The sequence below is a fragment of the Mus caroli genome, chromosome 3 (genome assembly GCF_900094665.2).
Source record: "Mus caroli chromosome 3, CAROLI_EIJ_v1.1, whole genome shotgun sequence".
Classification (NCBI taxonomy): Eukaryota; Metazoa; Chordata; class Mammalia; order Rodentia; family Muridae; genus Mus; species Mus caroli.
In genome coordinates this window covers 138,674,187-138,697,748 of record NC_034572.1, presented here as the reverse complement: position 1 = coordinate 138,697,748, position 23,562 = coordinate 138,674,187, and the positions used below count along the sequence as shown (strand labels likewise).

The 23,562-nt window shown below is 39.3% G+C and overlaps 1 protein-coding gene across 2 annotated transcripts in view; it reads right to left on the bottom strand.

The window, feature by feature from the left end:
- Positions 1-23,562, bottom strand: part of Col24a1 (collagen type XXIV alpha 1 chain) — a 265,128-nt gene that overhangs the window by 56,757 nt on the left and 184,809 nt on the right. For both annotated transcript variants that reach the window (XM_021158013.2, XM_021158014.2), the window contains exons 40-47: positions 16,620-16,673; positions 16,102-16,155; positions 15,384-15,440; positions 12,533-12,586; positions 11,059-11,112; positions 10,898-10,951; positions 6,270-6,323; positions 4,964-5,071 (exon numbers count right to left, since the gene is read on the bottom strand). In XM_021158013.2, the coding sequence (XP_021013672.1) occupies positions 4,964-5,071; positions 6,270-6,323; positions 10,898-10,951; positions 11,059-11,112; positions 12,533-12,586; positions 15,384-15,440; positions 16,102-16,155; positions 16,620-16,673 (489 nt within the window). The remainder of the gene's footprint in view (positions 1-4,963; positions 5,072-6,269; positions 6,324-10,897; positions 10,952-11,058; positions 11,113-12,532; positions 12,587-15,383; positions 15,441-16,101; positions 16,156-16,619; positions 16,674-23,562) is intronic.

Below are 23,562 nucleotides of genomic sequence, written 5' to 3'. Positions count from 1 at the left end.
AACTGATTCTGTTCTGTTGTCAGGAGCAGGGCCATGTCAAGGACCTGATGCCTCAGAACTATGGAAATGGCCAAATCTCCCAGGCCAGGTTCGAGGGATATTGACACTTCTTGTGGAGACTGTCTGCCATAACTTTCCACCTCCCAAAGGAGTGCAGCCTAAGACGTATCACCTACAGAGACTTCCTTCTGAGCTAGGCTAATCTTCCTTCTCCCCCAGGTCTGCTGAATACATCAAATGTGCTGACAGGCTGGTGCTTAAGCATCTCCATCAGAGTACATGGCCCATCTGATCTCAGCTCTTCCATATGTGTCAATTCTTAAAGCAAGCAGATTGTGACATCCCATCTATTAATTGTCCCTTTGAATGTTTAAAAATTTATCAAAGGGTTAAAAAAATACAAGAGTAGAAAATATTGACAGAGACACAAAGGAAGAAAATGTTTTTATGCAGCTCTTTGATGTGATTTGTTGTCTTACTCTAAACCTCCAAAAATTTACATTAAAATGTCATAATAATCTAAATTAATTTATTATTGAATAAATTATTTCATATTATTTCATAATAGTTTCATAAAATTCATTTACTGTAGCCTAAAGTCTACAGCAGCAGAGTCATGGCTTGCTCACCTCATTCACTCGCCATAGCTCCCTGTCTCACCAGAGCCTGGCTGCTCAGCCTTACTAATGCTAAGTGCCTTAGACTGGGGCAATATTCTTTTGCCTCTGTGTGTGTGTGTGTGTATGTTTGCATGTGTGTGTTTGCCTGTATGCATGTGTGTGTGCATGTATGCATGTGTGTGTTGTGTATGTGTGTGTGCATGTTTGCATGTGTGTGTGCATGTATGCATGTGTGTGTTGTGTATGTGCATGTTTGCATGTGTGTGTGCATGCATGCGTGTGTTGTGCATGTGCATGCTTGCATGTCTGTGTGCATGTATGCATGTGTGTGTACATTTTTGCATGTGTGTATTGTGTGTGTTTGTGCATGTTTGCATGTGTGTGCATGTATGCATGTGTGTTGTGTGTGCGTACATGTTTACATGTGTGTTTGTGCATGTTTGCATGTGTGTGTTGTGTATGTGTGTGTGCATGTTTGCATGTGTGTATGCATGTATGCATGTGTGTTGTGTGTGTGCATGTATGCATGTGTGGTGTATGTATGTGCATGTTTGCATGTGTTTGTGCATGTATGCATGTGTGTGTTGTGTATGTGCATGTTTGCATGTGTGTGTGCATGTATGCATGTGTGGTGTATGTGTGTATGTATGTATAGGCCTTAGAACACAAAGTTGACATGGAGTGTCTTCCTCAATTGCTCTCCATTTTATTTATTGAGGCAGAGTCTCACAATTAAACCCTGAGATTGTCCATAGGGCTAGTCTAACTAGCCACCTCATCCCTCCCTCTGGGGAATCCCTCTCTCTGCCTCTGGGATCTCAGGGGCTGTCATGCTTGATTATCATACATATGGGAACTGGGGATCTAAACTCAGTCCTCACACTTGCAAGGCAACTTTATCTAGTGAGCCATCTCCCCAGCCCTGCATGTGACTTTTAGAGAAATCCCTTACACATGTTTTCAGCATACTTCTCTATGTTTAGCTGTCTTCAGCTGCATAGATATTCAAGGTTACAGTAGTCAGCACTGTCACATGGCATGGTATACAAATAGAAGCTAAGGCCACACCACAGATCACAGGCTGTGGCAAGCGGCACAATTATGGTTTATATAAGTACAGTCTATAATGTTTCATAATGATGGAATCCCAAACAATCCTCGTCTCAGAATCCTGTCATTAAACAACATAAGAGTACATATGCTCATTTATGTGTGGGAGTCATGCATCCTGAAACATTGCTAAGTTCATTTTTTAATGGATGCTGGACTTTCTACGTGGATAATTGTGTTATATGCAAATGGAGACAGTTTTATATCTTCCATAATAATCTGAATGACCTTTGTTTCTTGTTACTACTCTTGCTGGGACCTTACTGTTTAGCTGAATCTCCAGAACAATGCCAAGTGTGTTTTATATTTACAAGGAGGAAAACTAGAATCTGTTATTACTTAAGAGCTCGGAAAGCTGTCTTACAAATTTAGAAGATTTTCTTATACAGGGTACTGAAAATATTGGTGACTGGACAGTTTAAGTGTACCCCTCTTAAGAATGTGAGAAAGAAAGAGAATATGAACAGAACGCGCACAGCACCTGAGAGTCAAGCTCTGTGGCAGGATGAAACAGCGCCAGAGGTTAGGGTCCTAGAGAAATATACATACTGGAGATGCATTTCACCACTTGTTGTGTCAAAGGGAAGCTATAGACAGTGATATGATGAATAGGCCACAGCTTCAATGCATATACACTTGATTATTAAGTCCATTATTCATGCCATGTGAGCAATAGCCAAAGTACAGGCAAGTCTCATCAACAGAAGGAAACTAAGGTATCTATGGAAACCAGGAAAGAGGAACTGTAAAGGATGATGCAGGACATGGGGGATGGATGGAAGATGGAGATGCTCCAGGCGGGAAAACACTAGCTGCGTTATCTCTATGAGAGCAGTAGATACTCTCCCAATATTTCTGATGCTTCTAAATACAGCACGAAGGGTGCCTTAGAGCTCATGTGGAAGAACACGTAAGGAATGTGAGGAAGTGGGGCATTATTTGAAGGTATCATCTACCTGAAAATCCAATAGCACCGTGGAAAATTACTTGAAAAATATTTTTAGCTGTATTAGGTCATACATAGCTTTCAAATAAGTAATTCTTACCTATACAATAAAATTAACTAGTAAGCAGAACATGAACAAGGTCAGACAGGCACCCGATCGCACTATTAACAATCAGCAGACTGTCAATTTGAAGCCTAGATTCTTCCGAGGTGTTCGAAATGCATTAGAATTGTGTCTCTGAAATGGGAGTTTTGGAATGCCTCAGCAATAGAACCCAGGATACTAATTTACTAATCAGAGAAAAGGTGGAAGCATTTATCACTGGTTTGATCTGTACATATCTTTGGAATGTTTAATTTAACATAAGAACCCACAGAATCAACCAAATATGCCATGGTTTGCTAGAATATGTTGGCATTCAACTGGAAAGCTTGTAGGTTTTATGGATAAATGTCAAACTAAGCGACTCAATCGTTTCTCAGATTCAGAGCCAGCTCCTAGACCAGAACCTTCTGAGGGAAAGCAGATGGTCCTGGAGGAAACCCTTCACGGAATGGCAAGAGGCATATTCTATGACTCATGTCCAAGGCTTGTTCAGAGAGACCTTAGGTCAATTATTATGTGACCGAGTACTGGGGAAAGTGAAACCCCAGGCTTTCCATGGTAAAGCTGAAGGCACAGTATACAGAGTTATCTTTTAGACTGGGATATCAGATGAGAGTCCTCTTGTGTGGTAGCTGTGGTACAATATAATGCCTCATTATATTCCAGCACCGGGAGACTGAAGCAAATGCTGGTTGAGTAGTCCAGCTACATGTTAAGATCCTGTTAGAAGGAAAAGGTGGAGGAAGAGAGGAAAAAGGAGAAGGAAGGAGAGCAAGAAGAGGAGAGAAAGAGGAGGAAGAAAAAAGTCTTTAACTAGATAGATACGGCTGTCAGAAGTCTATAAAATATTTGTTTCAATTAAATATTCACCCCAGGTGTCACACCTGTCTCGCCTTAACCTGATGTTCTGATATACCTCCTCCAGAATTAAATAGAAACTGTGTTAAAAGACTCCTTAAGCCGGGCGTGGTGGCGCACGTCTTTAATCCCAGCACTCGGGAGGCAGAGGCAGGCGCATTTCTGAGTTCGAGGCCAGCCTGGTCTACAAAGTGAGTTCCAGGACAGCCAGGGCTACACAGAGAAACCCTGTCTCCAAAAACCAAAAAAAAAAAAAAAAAGACTCCTTAAAAATTTCATGTCTCCAAATAGAACCTGAGTATGAGTTTATTTCTGAAATACTTAGATTGGATAAATGATTGTTTTAGTTTCTTTTTGTTTCGAAATATATGAGGCACCTCACCATAGTGAAAGAAGAGCCTTGGTGTGGGCTTGGGTTTGTGTACGTCACCTTGCCACATTTGAATAAACAACGAGGGTTGATTTATTACTTAAGAAAAGAGAAACAAGTCAACGAATAACCATATCCCAATAGTGGGAACTTAAAGCGCTCAGTTTTACTGGGTGATTGAAAGAAGATAGCTATTCTAATGTTTCCCTATATATCTGAATTAGGTTGGCACTGATAAAAAACCTTCACTCAACTATGAGTGAAGACAAAAATATAGTTTGGAGGATTGGAGAGATGGCTCAGGAGTTAAGGGTGCTTACTAGACCGGGGTTCAGTTCCCACCAGTCATAGTAGGCAACTAATAGCCTTCTATAACTTTAGTTCCAGAGGATCTGATGCCCTCTTCTGATCACATACACACACACAGTAATTCTCTAAAAGACGATTCTAAACTTTCTGATCAAATAAGCTAGAAATTGCATTAAAGACAAGAATGATTTCCTATCATTGTATCACCCTTAAACGAATGCAGGAAATATCCACACAGTTCTTGAAAATACCTAGGGCTGTAAAAGCAAAGGGAAATTTATTCTGGGCAGAACCTACTTGAGGTACCGCCAAGACCAAAATATTCCAAAGATGGTGACGGACATTTGGTGAATACAAACACGGCCTCCTCATGGAATCACTCGGTGAGCTTCCTTATACTTGTCTTGCTTTTTTAAACTTTTACATGTACAGAAAATATAAATTGCTACTATAAAATATCCAAGAGTCTATACCTACTGACATACTTGGAATCATTAGTCCAATTCCAAGATAACTATTAGAAAAATGATTGGCTTAATCTGAACTAATACCCTAGCTATGACATAACCAGAGTCCCCATAACCATGGTCCTTAAAAAGACACCTATGCAGAAGTAAGGGGCACAATATATGCTCACTACTCACCAGAAGTCCTTGTTTTCCTGGTAGACCAGGCTTCCCAGGGTATCCTGACATGCCGTCGACTCCGGGGTATCCTTGTAAGCCTTTTGGCCCGGGAAAGCCTGGAACTCCCTTGGTAATTAAAAATAATTTTGATTATAGACACATATTGGGCAGATGGCATTTCTTGGTGTAGAAAAAGCTATATTTCTATATTCTGTCCTAAGATCTAAGGCTATAACTGTGTAGAAGAACATTTGATTAGTATCCAGTAGGCTCTGGTTTCAGTCCAAGTGCCTAAGAAAATGTCCCCTAAAGAAAAATAAAACTGAGTCAGTAATTTATTGTGGACCTTCTCAAGTCACAGTGAAATTCCTGATATTTGTCACTGTGTCAGTCCATCTTTCTCTAGGTCAAGAATAGATGTGAGATGGAGCTGTGAGCTAGAGGCATCAGCTGGAGGCATCAGCTGGAGGCATCAGCTGGAGGCATCAGCTGGAGGCATCAGCTGGAGGCATCAGCTGGAGGCATCAGCTGGAGACAGCTGGAGCTATCAGCTGGAGGTATCAGTGTTTTCTGTAAATCCTTGTATCATGTTTTGGTTTTGTTTTTACTTAAGACTAAAGAATATGATGCTTTCCCCCATTTTGAGTCAAATAAACATGACTAACAAAAGGCCTGACTATCTTGTTTCTACTCTTGAACAATTGGGCTTTATCTGCAAGGTGTTCTGTATCTTTTCCTCCTCTTTTGCCCCAGTGCAGGCAAGAAGAAGCAGGTGGTATCAGAAGTGGTGTCTTTTTAACTCGGCAGTCAGCACATAACTACCCAGTTAGAGGAGGATACGGATACTAAGGTGAAATTAACCTTTATTCTAGGACAAAGGACTTGTTCTACCCACCCCTAAGACTTTCTGCACTAATTGCCAGGAGAAGGAGAAGCTGAGCCCTCCAATTAAAAGCCAGTTCATCTCATGTCTTTTTAATTATACTTGAAGACTCTGACCTTTGTTACCACTTGCTTGGTCATGTTTCCAAGTTCCCTGTTTACAGTGGTTCACCAAGAGGGAGAAGTAAGAGTCCACAGGGAGGGCTCCGTAACTTGGGGAAATAGCATCCTTCACTTTCAGGGACTCAGATTTAAACAGCAAATTTGGTTTAGAGTCAGTGGTCATATTTTGGTCCCTCTGTGTTCCGGCATGGGTTTGAAGTTTTTTTCAAGGCAGTCTGATTTATCCAACATGACATAACTGGCCCCAAACTATTCTGCTTGCTAAAGTTGTCAATTCTGTTTAGAAAAACAAGGAAGATAAAAGAGGTCTGTTACTTACGGGAATGCCTGGTTTCCCAGAAGGACCAGGAACTCCCCTTTTCCCCTGAGGACCCTGAAAATGGGAAGCACAGGCATTAATAGATAGAAATACACTTACTTAAACAAGCCGTGGAAAAGAATAGCGAGCCTAGAATAACACAGAAGTGCACATAACAAGCTGTGTGTCACTGGGATGGCCATTTAAATCTCACAGGAGTTGTTTGTGTGGGGGTTGCGTCCTCATGGAAAATGGGAGAAATTGAACAGATCGAGTATGAAATTCCCCTTTGCTCCAAATTCTATGACTTAAAAATTCAATCATAATTCTAAAACAGCACTGTTTTGAAAATGGCCTCACTGTCAGACAGGATCTGTGCCTCCTTTTGAAAGTGGCTAAATTCTAAACTCAATAGAGTTTTATTGAATATCATGTATCATGTATCGTGGCATCTGTTACATGCTAGGAATACAAAGGCCAAGTTCCTGGTCACAAGACACTGTGTGGTGATGGATGTGAACCAAGAGCCCAAAATGTGCTTCCATGGAAGCACAAAGAATACACTTTCGCATTAAAAAAAATGGGTATTATTTCCCAAGGAGCTGTTTGTTTTTCCATGTGTGAGATGTTTTTAGTCATAATTGATTCAACAGCAGATGGTCTGCCAGGGTAGTTAGAGACTCTGTCCTTGCAAATCATTCCATTGTTCTGATGATATGCCCAAATTATTTTCAGATGAAAACCACGGAACACAGTAACCTGGTGTACAAATAAGGGAAAGAATTGTATTGTGTTATTATCAGGCATACTCCTCAGAGAACATCTGAAGTTACCCTGGACAGGACTGTTTTACACTGGGATGGTAAGTTCTTAGTAATCATGCTAAAGATATGGTGTTCACACTCACACATACACACCACACACACACACAATCAATCTCAGATGTTACATTTGGAATATAGAGCATGTGCATCACAGAAGAAAATGATCTTTCTTGTAAGAGACAGAAAGTCTAACTGTTTAGCTGAGCTTGGTGGTGTGCACTGAATAATCCCAGCACCCAGGAAGGTACACATGTAAGCTTGACTCAAAAAAACTTCTTCCAGTCAGACCACAGAGGGGGGCCAGCACAGTAAAGATTACTGCAGTTGGAGGCTGGGCGTGGTGGCACACGCCTTTAGCAGCACTTGGGATGCAGAGGCAGGTGGATTTCTGAGTTCGAGGCCAGCCTGGTCTACAAAGTGAGTCCCAGGACAGCCAGGGTTATACAGAGAAACCCTGTCTCGACAAACCAAAAAAAAAAATTAATGTAGACTGCAGTTGGGGGCCACTAGGGATGGCATGCATTTTGGTGGTTGTGTGTGCAGCATCCCTGAAGACTAAAGTCACCTTCATACTATCTTTCTAGCCATGAGAAGCCATGAAGTAGTAGGATGCTACTTCAGTCTCGAGATGGGAAACACGGTCAAATGTGTCAAATGTGGGCTGGCGAGATGGCTTAGGGGATAAGAGCACCGACTGCTCTTCAAAGGTCCTGAGTTCAAATCCCAGCAACCACATGGTGGCTCACAACCACCTATAATGAGATCTGACACCCTTTTCTGGTGCGTCTGAAGACAGCTACATTCTTTGGACCAGAGGGAGCAGGGACTGAGCGAGTGGAGTTGACCAGAGCAAGCAGGGCAGACTGGAGTGAGCAGAGGTCCTAAAAATTCAATTCCCAACAATCACATGAAGGCTCACAACCATCTGTACAGCTACAGTGTACTCACAAACATAAAATAAGTAAATAAATCTTTAAGAAAATTTTGTCAAATGTAACAGGTTTGAGAGTTTTAGAGGAGTTAGAGGGAATCAAGGAATTAGGTACCCATCATTCAGCTCTCTACCTCCACACGGGATGGACACTTGGGACAGATGTTGGTTCTGTTATAAAGAAGACCGACATGGCTCAACTTCTAGCATATTTTCATGTATGTGCTCCAAACATTCAAATAACAAAATACAAGTAGGAAGGTTTGTGCATTGTTACATCAATTACATTTGAAGACTTTCCTTACGTTGGGAATTATTTCAGAAGTTAAATGCTGTGCCCAGCTCGAACTCCAGAAACAAAATTGTGTGTGTGTGTGTGTTTTAAGCTATGGATCCTGTGTCAATTAGTTATATGAGCCTGGACAGTACACTTCTTTGTACTGCATTATATTTTATCTTGAGAATTTTTACATTAAAATGTCTCAAAACTAGCACCATTAGATAGTTTCATAACTCAACTAAGAGTTAAGCATTGCTAAACACCCTCTCCCTTACATGGTCTAGTATGTCCAGTAGAAAATTACGTATGGCCTGAGGAGAAGGAAATACACTGTTGTGCAAGCGGTTCCTGGATGATTAACTGGGTTAGACCCGTAAGAAAGGAAAGAGTCACACTCCAACCAACATGCCAAATTCAAATATAATAAAAGTAGACGTATTCCATAATGCCAGACTTAACTTATTCTATTTTATTGGACATAAATCCTTCATAAATCCATGGATGGAATATCTGTCCTTACATAGGAAAGGCAAATGATTCTGTAGGAATTTTTTTCCACAATACATGGGAATTTGTGCTTTCTACTTTGCTCAGACACACTGAAAAACTCACCTAGTGGCCCACATGGTCCCGTTTCAGAAGTGCTCCATTCACGGGTACTCCACTGGCTCTCTGTCTAGAGAAGGTGATCTAATTCTTATGATATTTTAAGGTTCCCTGTTAATTTAGACCTTGCTCTTTTGTTTGTTTTAGACTGCGTTATTTTTAAAGAAATCTCAAGGATAGTTATCCAAACTTTCAGTTCGCTCCAACTTCCTTTGAGTGGTCAACTTTAGATTACTGTGTCTGCTTTCTAAAGACTGTGTCTGCTTTCTAAAGTTTCTAAAGACTCAAAATGAATTATTTTCCCTCCCTTCTTTCTAACCAGTTCACTAAACTCTATAAAGTTTGGTGTTGAGAGGAAAAGAAGCCTGAGACTTGAGTCTTTGAGGCTCCTAGGAACTTTCACTCATATCTGCATCGCAGGAACCTCTCTCACATGCCCAGTGAAAAAACTCACGAGTTTGTCAGAATTAACTGCATTTTAATTTATAAAAAGTTTATAATTGATACAAGATTTCAAAGTGATAGCTTTTGTATAATAATGAGATACAAGATTTCAAAGCATAATGAGACCCAGGCAATTAAGATCCTGTTTCTGGTTCTTTTGCTAATTAGTTCTGTGATCTTAGGTAACACATAATCTCTCTGGGATTTATGTCTCTTCACTTCACAAACAAGACTGCTGTCCAGATGAATTTGAGGGGGCCATTTCCAAATCTAAAAAACAAACTCAAAGCTTTGCAAAAAACAAGATGACAGCATTTGGACAGGACTCATCTGGCCACCAAAGGAGTCCTTAATGAATTATACATAACTGGTGGTTATTCTTGTAGCAATTAATGCTCGTATAAACTCTTAGAGGTCCTAAATTGTGCTTGTGAGCTGCATGCCCCAGCATGCCCTCAGAGCAAGAACCACTGTTTCTTTGGATCATGGAGAAGTCAAGGGATGGCCTCAGCACCTTTCGGCTCCAACTCCTAGGGACAGCTCACCAGCTCATTGGAAAGGCTGTCTTCTAATACAACAATTTGATTTTCACTGCTATAATCTTAACAGAAGCTAACAAAAACCAGAGAGTTTCTCCTTCAAGAGATATGTCAAAAAAAAAAAAAAAAAGGAAACCCGATAAATAGACAAACTTTAATTAGAAAACTTTAGACACTTTAGGATAAAGCCTTGGCAAGCACCCACATTCTTGGGTACCACATAGCATTGTTTTCTGGGCGTATAGTTTGTCCCACAGGTAGCATGTAGCATGGTTTTCTAGGTTTATAGTTGATTCTACAACGTTTCCCACTTTAGACATGAAAAATTCTAAGTAGTAATGAAAGCCATCCCATTTCTCTGCTCTTCCTTCACCCGGGACAGTTATTAATATATAACTATTTATTAATTCTTGTTTACTTACTGTGCGTGGGTTTGTGCATGTGCTAGTGAATACATGTGTGCAGGTTCATGTGTGTTTGTCTGAGCACATACATGTGGCGGCTAGAGGATAACTTTGGGTATTGTTCGTCAGACTCTGTTCACTTAAAAAGACAGATTTATTTTATTTTAAAATTATGCATATGTGTATTTCATTTTTGAATCATCTGTGTGGAGGTATGTGCACATAAAAGCAGGTTCCCATGGTGGCCAGAGGAGGACATTTTATCCCATGGAGCTGGTTGTACAGGTGGTTGTGAAATCCCCAGTGGGGTGTTGAGAACTGACCTTGAGTCCTCTACTAGAATGCTTGTTGAAGCCATCTCTCCAGCCCCCCAGGAACAGACCACCTTCAGGGAATATTTTACAAGGCCAGGGTAGATGAACTGCAATATAGATTCTAGTCAAAAGATAAGAACCACTCAATCATGGTTTAGCGCAGAGTTTGGCAATCCCTCCTTCAGAGGCTTACAGTGACCTTCATTCAGGAGAGTGAATGGCTATTTGAATTATATACGGAAACTTGTTGTGTGCCTGCTTTTTAAGCCAACAATACATTTCACATTGTCTAGCACGTGCCACTTACTTCAGATCCTCTCCCTCCTTTCAGTCCTTGTCCACCCTGGTCACCTGGTTCACCCTTTAATAGGAGCCAAGAGAGAAATATCATGTAAGGCAGACAAGAAATGAACTATGTTAATGGGATTTTCTTTAAATTCAGAATTAAAGAATACTTTCACAACATACTGGGGGTCCTTGCTGTCCAGTGGCACCCCTGAGTCCTGGCACACCCATATGGCCCTGGGAATAGAAAGGATTACATTAATTCAAGTAAGTCTAGTCATGTGGCCTAGTCATGTTATCAGCTAAAATGGAAGCAGAGTATTCTAGAACTTAATTTAAATACAGTCTTCTTTAAAACAGAATAGAAAATATTAGTTGAGGGATATTTTGCTGAATCTGGTATGTTATGCTGGACAAATATCATATTTTAAAATATTAATTCATGCAGAGGGTTGAATGGTGATTAAGATGGTGTATGACCTTCAAAGCCTATAAATGTGATATGACTTGGAGAAGAAGTCTTTATAGATGTCACTACACTAAGGATCTCCAGGGCATCCGAGCCAGCTGCAAAGCTCAGGCACAGTTTGCTGCTTCCCTGGCTTGTCGGAGCATGGCGACCTTTCCACAGCGACCACAGCTTCACCAGCTGCCTCTTTGGACTCTGTGAGGTTGTGGCACAGTTCTCGCCAATGAGAAACCACTTCCTGAGAGCTCCACTTCATCCTCTGCTATGTCTTGGTAAACACTGGCAACTTCATTTTGTGAAACAGCAAAAGTTAAATGTGAGTCAGTGAAGGGTTTGGTGGAGTCTGTCTGTGAGAGAGCATGAGGGAAGTGGTGGATTCCTCCTTACGGCATCAGTGAACTGATTGGCCATGGGGTCCTGCAAGCAAAGAGGGGACAAGTTCGATCTCAGAGGGACCACTTTCCAGATGAAGCAGTGAGGACTTCCTGGTAGAGGAAGGGGTGTGAGAAGCACAGATTTGAGGGACAGAATTGGTAAGTGGATTTGAAAGGGCTACAGCTGCGAGTCTAGTTAGAGAGCTACTGAAATAACCCAGACAGAAGGCATCTTGAGAAGATCAGTGTAATAATAGTGATCTTATGTCTAGCTGCTTGTCCAGTCAGCTTGGCTAATCTAAATCTTTCAGAAGTGACCACAGAGCATTGGCCTTGAGGCAGAGATGTATTGGGTGAAGTAATCTATAGGGTCATTACTACAAGTATAGTACACATAGGGCTTAGAACTAAACATTATACAAGATAGATTTAAGGCACTACATAATTAAAAAAAAACTAGCAAAAATAGAGCAACACAAGACAGTAAAATGTGTTGAGTGACATGAAAGCAGTATTATAGGGCTTCAGGGTGAGTCTAGGGATAAGAAAGCTAGAGACAAATTTTAGGTGTCAGATAGGGTCTATGTCAGCGTGATGTGATGTGAGGGTGGGAGGGGGCAAGGAATCTTGTGAATGAGTCATAAGACTGAAGCGACAGGGAACCTGGCACTGTAAACAAGAGTCAAGAGCCAGAAGGCAAGAGCAGGAGCTGCCATCAACAGGAATGCCAGTCCAAAGTAAGTCCGAGGGAGTTTGGAATGCTGGGCCAAACCTTTTGGGTAATTACATTTATTTTGTAGCTTGCAAGGATTACCTTATAGCCTTCTTCGCCATGTTCCCCTGTCTCTCCTTGCTCCCCCATTGGCCCCTAAAGAGATCACACACAAAGACAACCAGTTTCATGGCTGTAATGCTGCAATTAGGGTGCTTCATTCTTTTGCCAAAAATATCTCTGTCAAGGTATAGTAGCTTCTTTAAGCCTGCTACATGTAACTGAAAAATGGTTGACTCTCAAGGGATGTCAAAAGCGCTACACAATTAAAAACTTAATGGTTTATATAGTTGCCACATGATTTCAAAATGTTTAAATCCAGTTATCAGAGCTAATACAACAAATTAAAACACAGATATAATCAGTATGAGGTTTACTGTTAAAACAGAATTATACGCATATAATCTCATAATGAATCTATGGAAAAATATTGAAGAAATAATGCTTAGTAAAACCTTGAAATTTTATGAGGATAATACCATATTATAAATCTTATAATTTTTGTAATGTGAAATGAGTCGAACTGAAATTTATGCAAAAATTAATTGTATTTATTTTACAGGCTTCTTCAACTAACCTAAAAAAGTAAGGCTTATTTTAAAAATATTTCTCATCTAAATAATTTGATATGGTAAGCTGTTCAATTATAATCTTTAAAACTTACATAGAGTATCAGTTTCCACACAGGAGAATTTACTATAGACTATTGATAGGTGAAACGTACTTTACTCCTAAATGCATGGTTAGTCGGTGCAACGCAAAGACAGAGACTCTGATCCCTGTTCTGGGGATCTGGTTTAAATCTCACCCCTATCTCATGTCTACCGGGAGATCCCATTGTAATTATATTTTTAGTCCCCAAATATTTATTTTATTTCAGTAGACAGAATCTGATTGACATTCCAGAACCTGAAAAATTAAATACTATTATTCTCTACTTGGTAATTTTTTTCTGTTTGTTGGATAATTTTTATATTTTTGCCAAGTATTTCCCTCAAAGTCAGTGATTCTCGACTTTCCTAATGCTGCTACCCTTTAGCACAGTCCCTCACGTTGCCATGACTCCCAACCATAAAGTTATTTTTGCTGCTACTTTACAACTGTAAATTTTGCTGCTTAATGAATTGTAATGTAAGAATCTGATATGCAGGATATCTGACATATGACCCCTGTGAAAGGGTCATTGACCCCCAAAGAGGATAGACTAGCACATACTTCACAAGGACACTTAAACACTCATACAGAGAGATTGCCTTTAAATGAAGTGTCTTGATTTAGCTTGAAACATTCTTTTCTACAGTAAAATATCAATGGCAACAGTAGCTACAGAGCCAGATCAAATATACAGTGGGACTGTATATTCTGATGTCATGCCTCTGGCATCCTTATTTTGAATAATACTACATGAAAAAATGGAAAATACAACCAATATGCTTATTTTTGTGAACTAAGCATTATCCATCCACTTAAATGTATATATGTCTTTCACATCTCCCTTTAGCCTTAAACATCGTACAATTGGTTATTCAGATACCAAAGTTACACTAGTGGCCCTGTCTCAAAACCAGTGATGACAGTTTGTCTTTAAAATGTTGGATTTGAAGGCTCATAGGCCCATGGTCTTGAAAAGCTGTAATGACAAATCAGTAAAAGCTGGCAAACCATTTGTCAACTGCCAGTAAATTCTAATAAACACGTATGGATTAGGTTTTTATAAAAATACTTCAGATATGCACACAGGGGAAAAATTCCTGAACAGAACAACAATGGCTTGTGCTGTAAGATCGAGACTCAACAAATGGGACCTCATAAAGTTGCAAAGCTTCTGTAAGGCAAAAGACACTGTCAATAAGACAAAAAGGCCACCAACAGATTGGGAAAGGGTCTTTACCAATCCTAAATCAGATAGGGGACTAATATCCAATATATATAAAGAACTCAAGAAGATGAACTCCAGAAAATCAAATAAGCCTATTAAAAAATGGGGTACAGAGCTAAACAAAGAATTCTCAACTGAAGAATACCGAATGGCTGCCCCACCAGGGGATCCATCCCATATACAACCACCAAACCCAGACACTATTGCATATGCCAGAAAGATTTGGCTGACAGGACCCTAACATAGCTCTCTCGTATGAGTCTATGCCAATGCCTGGCAAATACAGAAGTGGATGCCCACAGTCATCTATTGGATGGATTACAGGGCCCCTAATGAAGGAGCTAGAGAAAGTACCCAAGGAGCTAAAGGGGTCTGCAACCCTATAGGAGGAACAACAATATGAACTAACCAGTAGCTCCCAGAGCTGTGTCTCTAGTCGCATATGTAGCAGAGGATGGCCTAGTGGGCCATCAGTTGGAGGAGAGGCCCTTGGTTTTGGGAAGATCATATGCCCCACTACAGGGGAATGCCAGGGCCAGGAAGCAGGAGTGGGTGGGTTGGGGAGCAGGGCATGGGGAGGTTATAGGGGGCTTTGGGGATAGCATTTGAAATGTAAATGAAGAAAATAGCTAATAAAAATATATAAAAAATAAAAATACTTCAGGAACAAATCTGATCTTTATAATTAGAGAAATATTTGCCCTAGAAAACTAAATTATCGGTGTATTAGTTTTGGACTAGTATTTTAGGACTCTGTGTTGCATTCCATGTTGAAAGTTTGAGTCAGAGTTAATTTTCCTAGATATGCATCTCGGTGGAGGAGTGTGACTCCTGCACTTTTTCATATCTGAGACTTTTACATTATGTACATGGTATAGAGGTAAATATTGAGTTACTGTAAGGCCCAGTGGTAAGACTAACCAAACAGAGCTCTGTAAAGACATGACCGGCAGACATCAAAAGCTCTTGACTGATTTCATCTTAGGAACCAAAATAATGTGAGAAAAGACATACTGGTTCACCTGGAGGCCCAGGAGGTCCCAGAACTGTGCTGTCTTCTCCTGGGTAGCCCTAAAAGAAATATAGGAATTTATTAACACAACTTAGTTCAGAAAGTACATTTAAAATACTCTTGTTACTTTCTAATGTGTTTTTTTGGCTGTATTTAAGTGAAAACTTTGTAGTTAAGAATTAAGTGTATCATATTTTATATAGGCTTCTATTATGTATAGAATCTTTTATTGGACATGTTAACCTGTTTTAATTACACAAAACTAATCATAAATTTTCTCGACATGTATACTTTCAATTAGATTACAAACTGAGCCATGCTGTAGTTATTACTAACTCGTTAGGAAATTAAACTCTAAGTTAATATTTGTGTGCTTATGGCAATGTTATCCAGCACATCATATCCCCTTTCAATAAATAATTTTGCTTTTATGAAACTGTGTATCACAAAGGACCTTTACATATACTGTTTCACCTTAATCTCCAATTAATCCATAGAAAATATTTCCTTGGTATTTATATCCTCCTAGAATCTGCAAATTTTCTAACTTGAAAAGTAGCCCTTCTATCTCTTAACAGTATTTTCATGCATTCATTTAGAAAGAAATCATAGGTTTCATACATAACTTTGGAAGTAAAAGGCCAACACACACACACACACACACACACGCACACGCACACACACACGCACACACACACACACACACACGCACACACACACCTTTTCTCCTTTGGGTCCTGGCAATCCAGAGGGTCCTGGTTGACCTTGATGGCCCTATAAGAATAGCAACAAGTAAAGAGCAAGTCCCCAGACCAAGCAGATGTGCTATCTGTTGCTACCGACCCCATGCTGTTACTCATTGCAGTTTTCTGAGAAGAAGTGCAAGGCACACTTTACAGAAGGTTGAGAACCAAAATATCACAATGCCTTATCAAGGAAAAGAAACATTTTTAAATAACAGTGTTTATTTTACTTTATTTTCTCAAGTTTATTAGAACTTTATCTTTTTGGTGGTGGATATATATGAAGCTCCACAATGACTATTATAATTAATTATACAGACATTTATTGAGACTTTGTGTCTAATTTCATTGCATATTTTTTCATTCTCATGTTATTTATAATAAAATTTTAATAAATGAAAAGTGAATCTTAGTTTGCATATTTGGTATATAATATGAGCTAAAAATGCCTTCTTGTCTGTGAATAATCATTTATTTAAAATCAGAAATGTTTACTCTGTATCCTGGGATTCCTGGTTCGCCTTCAGGTCCCATCAATCCTAATGGACCCTAAAAAATCAAAATAAATATGAGGGAAAATAGACAATTGTGTGAATCATTCAACATCTTTGCCTATTATTCAAACATTTACCTTTAGGTTTTCATGGTTTGAAATTCTACCCAGTAAATCAGGAAAACACAAAAATGACACCCCCAATTTTTGTCCGTGTTTCTCCAGGACCAAAAAGTCCCACAAACCATGTTTCTAGTTCATTTCTGGTATATCCATACTCAATAATAATAAAATAAACCACATTCACTTATTATAATACTGCTGGCCCCTAAATAGCTCTTTAAAAATGCAGGTTTTGTCTGTCAAAGTTTGTGGTCACTGAATATCAGAAAGTGGAACCTGATAGTATTTGCTGCTGTGACTCCAGGATTCAGAACAGCTCTGTTCTCAGAGGTGATTCCAGATGCTTTCTGGAGTAGGATTTTAAATTCAGGCCAAAGTTGATGGAATAGAAATACTGGAAATGCATGTATCATGATCACAATAAGATTATTGTTATCAGTATTTTACCGATGACCAAGCTATACAAATTAAAGACTGATCAGCAAACACTCTTACTGTATCAAAGATATCACTCAGACAGCTGAAAAACGGCTAATGTAATGATGATAAAAATGCCTTATTTTTCATATTATCTAAGAGTTTGCACAGTGGTTTCTCCTGTTTGGGTCTCAAGACAAAGGAAGTAAGGAAATAAGGCACAGAATAGGTATGTGATCTGCCATGTATTATACTAAGCAGGTGTGAGAATCTGTGTATAGAGTTACATTTGATCAAGTCGCTTCAATATATCTCACACAGAATGCACATTTTGCTATATTTCTTAAAAAGTTCATATTACAACTATTAACCGTAGATTAGAAATTTTGAAAGGTTTGGACAGAAACATGTTTCAGCTTAAGAAAGAACCACGAAAAGCCAACTTAAATGAGAATTCAGACATGATATATTACAGGGCTTTTTATACATAATTTCTGGACCAAAATTTTGTGACTTGAGCCAAAATTATGTCTGAACATATGCAAAGAAGAAAATTATTTTTGATGTGCAAACAAGTTTCAAACTCTAAAACACAGAGATTGAAAGAGCAGGGTGGGGCCGGCTTGACTAATTTGGGAAAGGAGCTGGAGGCTCTTCCTGTTTCCTTGCTTGTTCTGGGTACTGAACGGCAGCAGCATTTCCTCAGAGGTTAAATGAGGCAGCCTTGTAAGTGTGTCCAGAAAGGCAGGCAGAACTTAAGACTGCTGCTGGCTCCAAGACGGATACCTGGGAGCTGCCACTAGGAGACATACAATGTGTGAGGGGTAATGAAAATAGGGACCACAAATCTTAATGTATCTGCTAGATACGGGGTGACAAAAAGTTGAGCTTGGGGAGAGGAGAGGAAGTAACAGCTTCCTTTAGAAATTGGTGGGAAAATAAGAAGAGAGTGCCAAGGATTTCAGAATATAATATAATAGGGATATGCGGAATCTTGTGCTCACACACCTATAGAAAACACATGACTACAAATGTTCAGTGCATAATGGTCTCAAACAAAAAATTTAACAAAGTTTTTCAAAACAGGAATCACAGATTCTTGGAATAGGATGAGACACAAGAAAGGAGCAAAAGACAAAAGAGGGAATCTACTTAAATTTTAAATTCTTTAGCATAACTCTTCCTGAGAAGAAAACAAAGTCAGTAATTACAAGTGAATGCTGGGGAAATACCAACATAAAAAATAAAGAGAAATATAGCCAGTGCCAGTCAGAGAAAGGTAGATTAAAATGTATTTACTAAATAAAGAAAAAAAGGGGCCTCCCCGTGGCCATCAAATGTTTGTAGAAGGTTCTAACTTTTCTCTGGGATTTCCAGCTATTTTATTACTTTTGGGTTAAGTTTTTGAGGGGCTCTAAGGTTTTGGAGTTGCCCAAGAAGCTTGGTCTTTAATACTTTGTGTGTGTTTCTTGCTGTGGTTTGCACATCTTTTGGGATAGATGTGTCACTCAGTTACATTTTTCTTTTTTCTTTAACTGTATGTGAGCTTTCTTACATGATACCAACTTATGCTTAGAGGGAGATGCTGCAAGATTTTGATCACATTGTGAACCCTGAGACTGTGAACGGGAAAACCCTTTTTTCTTGTGTTGTGGCTCAGCCATTAACACACAACTTTAACCCAGAGAGCTTTCTGTAAACAAGAGCTAAATGAAGTCAACAAGCAGAGCAAGGCACCAGTTGGCAGGGTGTGAACCTAAGAAAACCCAGGAAAGAGGAAGGAGGGTCTTTGGGTTGAGGGTGTTTAAGACTGTGTGGAGAAGGAGAATGACTGGGACATCAATGGAGTAGGAAGGTCAGCGGGTGTTCTCTCCACCTCTCTGAGCTAGCAGGCTTCCAAGTCTTCATTTGATGTAAATCAAACGTTTGGGATTTTGTTTTAAAAACAAATGAAAGCAGTAAGCAACTTTCATAGATGCAATGATCTGATAATAAGCTGTCATTAAGATGTAGTTAAAAAAAGAAAATCAATCACGTGAGCATCCCAGCTTCACTCCCGAAAGTCTAAGAACCGGAAGAGATGGGACACTGTTTGTGTAAATGTGGCATGGTGACTTTTTTTTTTTTATTATGTAAGTACATAATTTATTAGCACACAGAGTTCAGGAATCATCTACTATAATGAATTGGGTAGAGTTAAACTGTTACATGGTTGATATCCTCAACATAGAATTGGGAGGAAAAACAAATAAATACAACAAATGATGTTTCCCCCCAAATTGGTTTCTGTTAAATACTGGTTAAGTTACTATATATTTTTTTAATATTTTTTATTATGTATTTTCCTCATTTACATTTCCAATGCTATCCCAAAAGTCCCCCATACCCTCCCCCCCCACTCCCCTATTAGATATGGCTACTCCAGCTTGTTTCTTTAGACCATTTGCTTGGAAAATTGTTTTCCAGCCTTTCACTCTGAGGTAGTGTCTGTCTTTTTTCCTGAGATTGATTTCCTGTAAGCAGCAGAAGGTTGGGTCCTGTTTGTGTAGCCAGTCTGTTAGTCTATGTCTTTTTATTGGGGAATTGAGTCCATTGATATTAAGAGATATTAAGGAAAAGTAATGTTATTTTTGTTGTTAGAGTTGGCATTCTGTTCTTGTGGCTGTCTTCTTTTTGGTTTGTTGAGGGATTACTTTCTTGCTTTTTCTAGGGCTTGGTTTCCATTCTTGTATTGGTCTTTTTCTGTTATTATCCTTTGAAGGGCTGGATTCATGGAAAGATAATGTGTGAATTTGGTTTTGTCGTGGAATACTTTGGTTTCTCCATCTATGGTAATTGAGAATTTGGCTGGGTATAGCAGCCTGGGCTGGCATTTGTGTTCTCTTAGGGTCTGTATAACATCTGTCCAGGATCTTCTGGCTTTCATAGTCTCTGGTGAAAAGTCTGGTGTAATTCTGATAGGCCTGCCTTTATATGTTACTTGACCTTTTTCCCTTACTGCTTTTAATATTCTATCTTTATTTAGTGCATTTGTTGTTCTGATTATTATGTATCGGGAGGAATTTCTTTTCTGATCTAGTCTATTTGGAGTTCTGTAGGCTTCTTGTATGTTCATGGGCATCTTTTTCTTTAGGTTTGGGAAGTTTTCTTCTATAATTTTGTTGAAGATATTTGCTGGCCCTTTGAGTTGAAAATCTTCATTCTCATCTACTCCTATTATCCGTAGGTTTGGTCTTCTCATTGTGTCCTGGATTTCCTGGATGTTTTGAGTTAGGATCTTTTTGCATTTTCTTTGATTGTTGTGCCGATGTTCTCTATGGAATCTTCTGCACCTGAGATTCTCTCTTCCATCTCTTGTATTCTGTTGCTGATGCTTGCGTCTAGGGTTCCAGATTTCTTTCCTAGGTTTTCTATCTCCAGCTTTGCCTCACTTTGGGTTTTCTTTATTGTGTCTACTTCCCTTTTTAGGTCTTGGATGGTTTTATTCAATTCCATCACCTGTTTGGTCATGTTTTCCTGCAATTCTTTAAGGGATTTTTGTGCTTCCTCTTTAAGGTCTTCTACCTGTTTAGCAGTGTTCTCCTGTATTTCTTTAAGTGAGTTATTAAAGTCCTTCTTGATGTCCTCTACCATCATCATGAAATATGCTTTTAAATCCGGGTCTAGCTTTTAGGTTGTGTTGGGGTGCCCAGGACTAGGTGGGGTGGGAGTGCTGCGTTCTGATGATGGTGAGTGGTCTTGATTTCTGTTAGTAAGATTCTTATGTTTGCCTTTTGCCATCTTGTAATCTCTGGAGTTAGTTGTTATAATTGTCTCTGGTTAGAGCTTGTTCCTCCTGTGATTCTTTTAGCCTCCATCAGCAGACCTGGGAGACTAGCTCTCTCCTGAGTTTCAGTGGTTAGAGTATTCTCTGCAGGCAGGCTCTCCTCTTGCAGGGAAGGTGCCCAGATATCTGGTGTTCGAACCTGCTTCCTGGCAGAAGTTGTGATCCACTCACAGAGGTCTTAAGATCCTGTGGAGGGTCCTGTGTCTACCTTACAGGTGTCCTCAGACTCCACGCCCAAGGTACCCCTGTGCTGGCGTGGACCAGAAGGGACTTGTGCCCCTGATCAGGCTGGGTTTTCTGCTTCCCTAATTAATGCAGTCTCAGGTCCCGTGAGATTGGATTGGAACAGCAGCTGTGTTCCACTCACCAGAGGTCTTAAGATCCCGTGGAGGGTCTTGTGGGTAGCTTGCGGGTGTCAGCCGACTCCATGCCCTAGCTACCCTGGTGCTGGTGGGACCGGAAGGGACTTGTGCCCCTGATCAGCATGGTGACTTTTTAAACCAAGTGTGTTAACAAGAAGCCAGAGGAGGAGAAATGGGCACAAGAACAGAGTAAATCGAGGAAAAGCAGGAGAGAGAAACAACGGGGCAGGGGAACTCGGTATCCACATGCAGAAGAACAGAAGTAAATTAATTCTACATCTTTCCATTGTTCACAAATAAACTCAAAATGGATCATAGACTGGAATATGTCATAAGGGAAACTTTGACCCAAGCAAATGTAGCAGAATTTAGTAAAACTTTAGAGCTCCTAGTTGAAACTACCAAAGAAAGAAGTTTCTCTGAAAGACGAAAGTGTATTTTGAAAATAATACTTGACCCTGAGATCTCTGGAGTGTTCGCACGAGGGACAGGTCATGTGACCCAGTCATTGCCACTCTCTGAGTTCCAGTCAGTGGAATAGGTTAGATGAGTAAACTGAGAGGATGGTATCTCTCTTCATCTGGAGTTTATTAATTGAATGTATGCTCAAAATATGGAAATAAATAGATTTCTTACACAGCACTAATAGGCTGAAAAGGAGATTATATTAATCTGAATAAAATTTATTGAAAACCAGAATACACCTCATACAAAAGAAGATGCAATAGTCCTAATCAGAGCTATGTGAGCAGTGAGTAAGCTGAAAGATGTCTTCTGTTTCTTTGTAGAAAGGTCAGATACTAGTGGAAACTGAAGGGCTGATTCTAAAGTTCACACATAAGATACGTATAAGAGCCAGGCTTCTCTGAGAAGGGAGCACGGTGGTGTCTGCTCTAACAGATCCCAGAGGACGAGATGGCGTGATTGACAGAACAGAGCTGTGGACCGGAGACAGACTGGATGAAGAAACCACTGAATATAATGCAGCCTTATACGAAAGTGGAAGAAAATACATTGTGTGTTCAATAACAGAATTAAAAAAAACATTCAGTGGAGGGAAGACAAACACTCTTTCCCATAACTATGAAAAAAAAATCTCTATATGGTATAAGGAATTAAAAACAATGTTATAAATGTATCAGAATGAGAATATGGAAGGAAATTTTGCATACTTTAGGTGGGAATAGAATTTCTAGGGAATAAATAAAATCTAGAAAATGTAAAGGAAAATATTGAAAACTTTGACTATTAAAATTGGAACATTCTGCTTAGCAAAAGACACAAAATTAATAGATAATTGACAGAAAAGGAGTTGTTTATAATTTATTCTGTAACATGTTTGACAAATTATATCAACACTTCATGCTTATGTGTAACGATTGCAAATCGGGAAGAAAAAATAGCCACCAAATGGAAACATGTAGTATGTATGTGTGTACATGTGTATATCCCTATACACACATGTATATTTATTGACAGGAAACTTTCAGGAGAAATATATATTAAATAGGTATAATAAGGAAAATTTAAATATGATGGTAAAATTACATATATATATATATATTCTCATTTATCAGATTATCAAACACTAAATGAATTAATATGAAATGTGAACAGTGGGGTTGTATCTTCACAAAATGGACCAAACAGGCTGTGTGATTTGTGCATCAATAGACATATATAGCAATAGTAATCAAGGAAAAGGAACCCATAAATTTGAGAGGGAGGGGTCATGAGAGAGGCTCAAGGGAGGGGACACAGGAAGGAAAGAGATGAGAGGAGAGAAAGGGTCATAATTACATTTTAATTAAAAATGTATATTTGAATTTTTAAAGGTGAATACTTTTACAGAAAAAGTTCCAAAAGTAGAAGCTTATATTAAGGGCAATATTTAGGGCTGCATTAATTCTGATGTTTATTAATATTAACCACATTATTTAATGTTTAAAAAAAACAGGCAAAACCAGAGAAATATTAACAGAAACTGACTTAAGGCTGGGCAGTGGTGGCGCACGCCTTTAATCCCAGCATTTGGGAGGCAGAGGCAGGCGGATTTCTGAGTTCGAGGCCAGCCTGGTCTACAGAGTGGGTTCCAGGACAGCTAGGGCTATACAGAGAAACTTTGTCAAAAACAAAGAAAGAAAGAAAGAAAGAAAGAAAGAAAGAAAGAAAGAAAGAGAGAGAGAGAGAGAGAGAGAGAGAGAGAGAGAGAGAGAG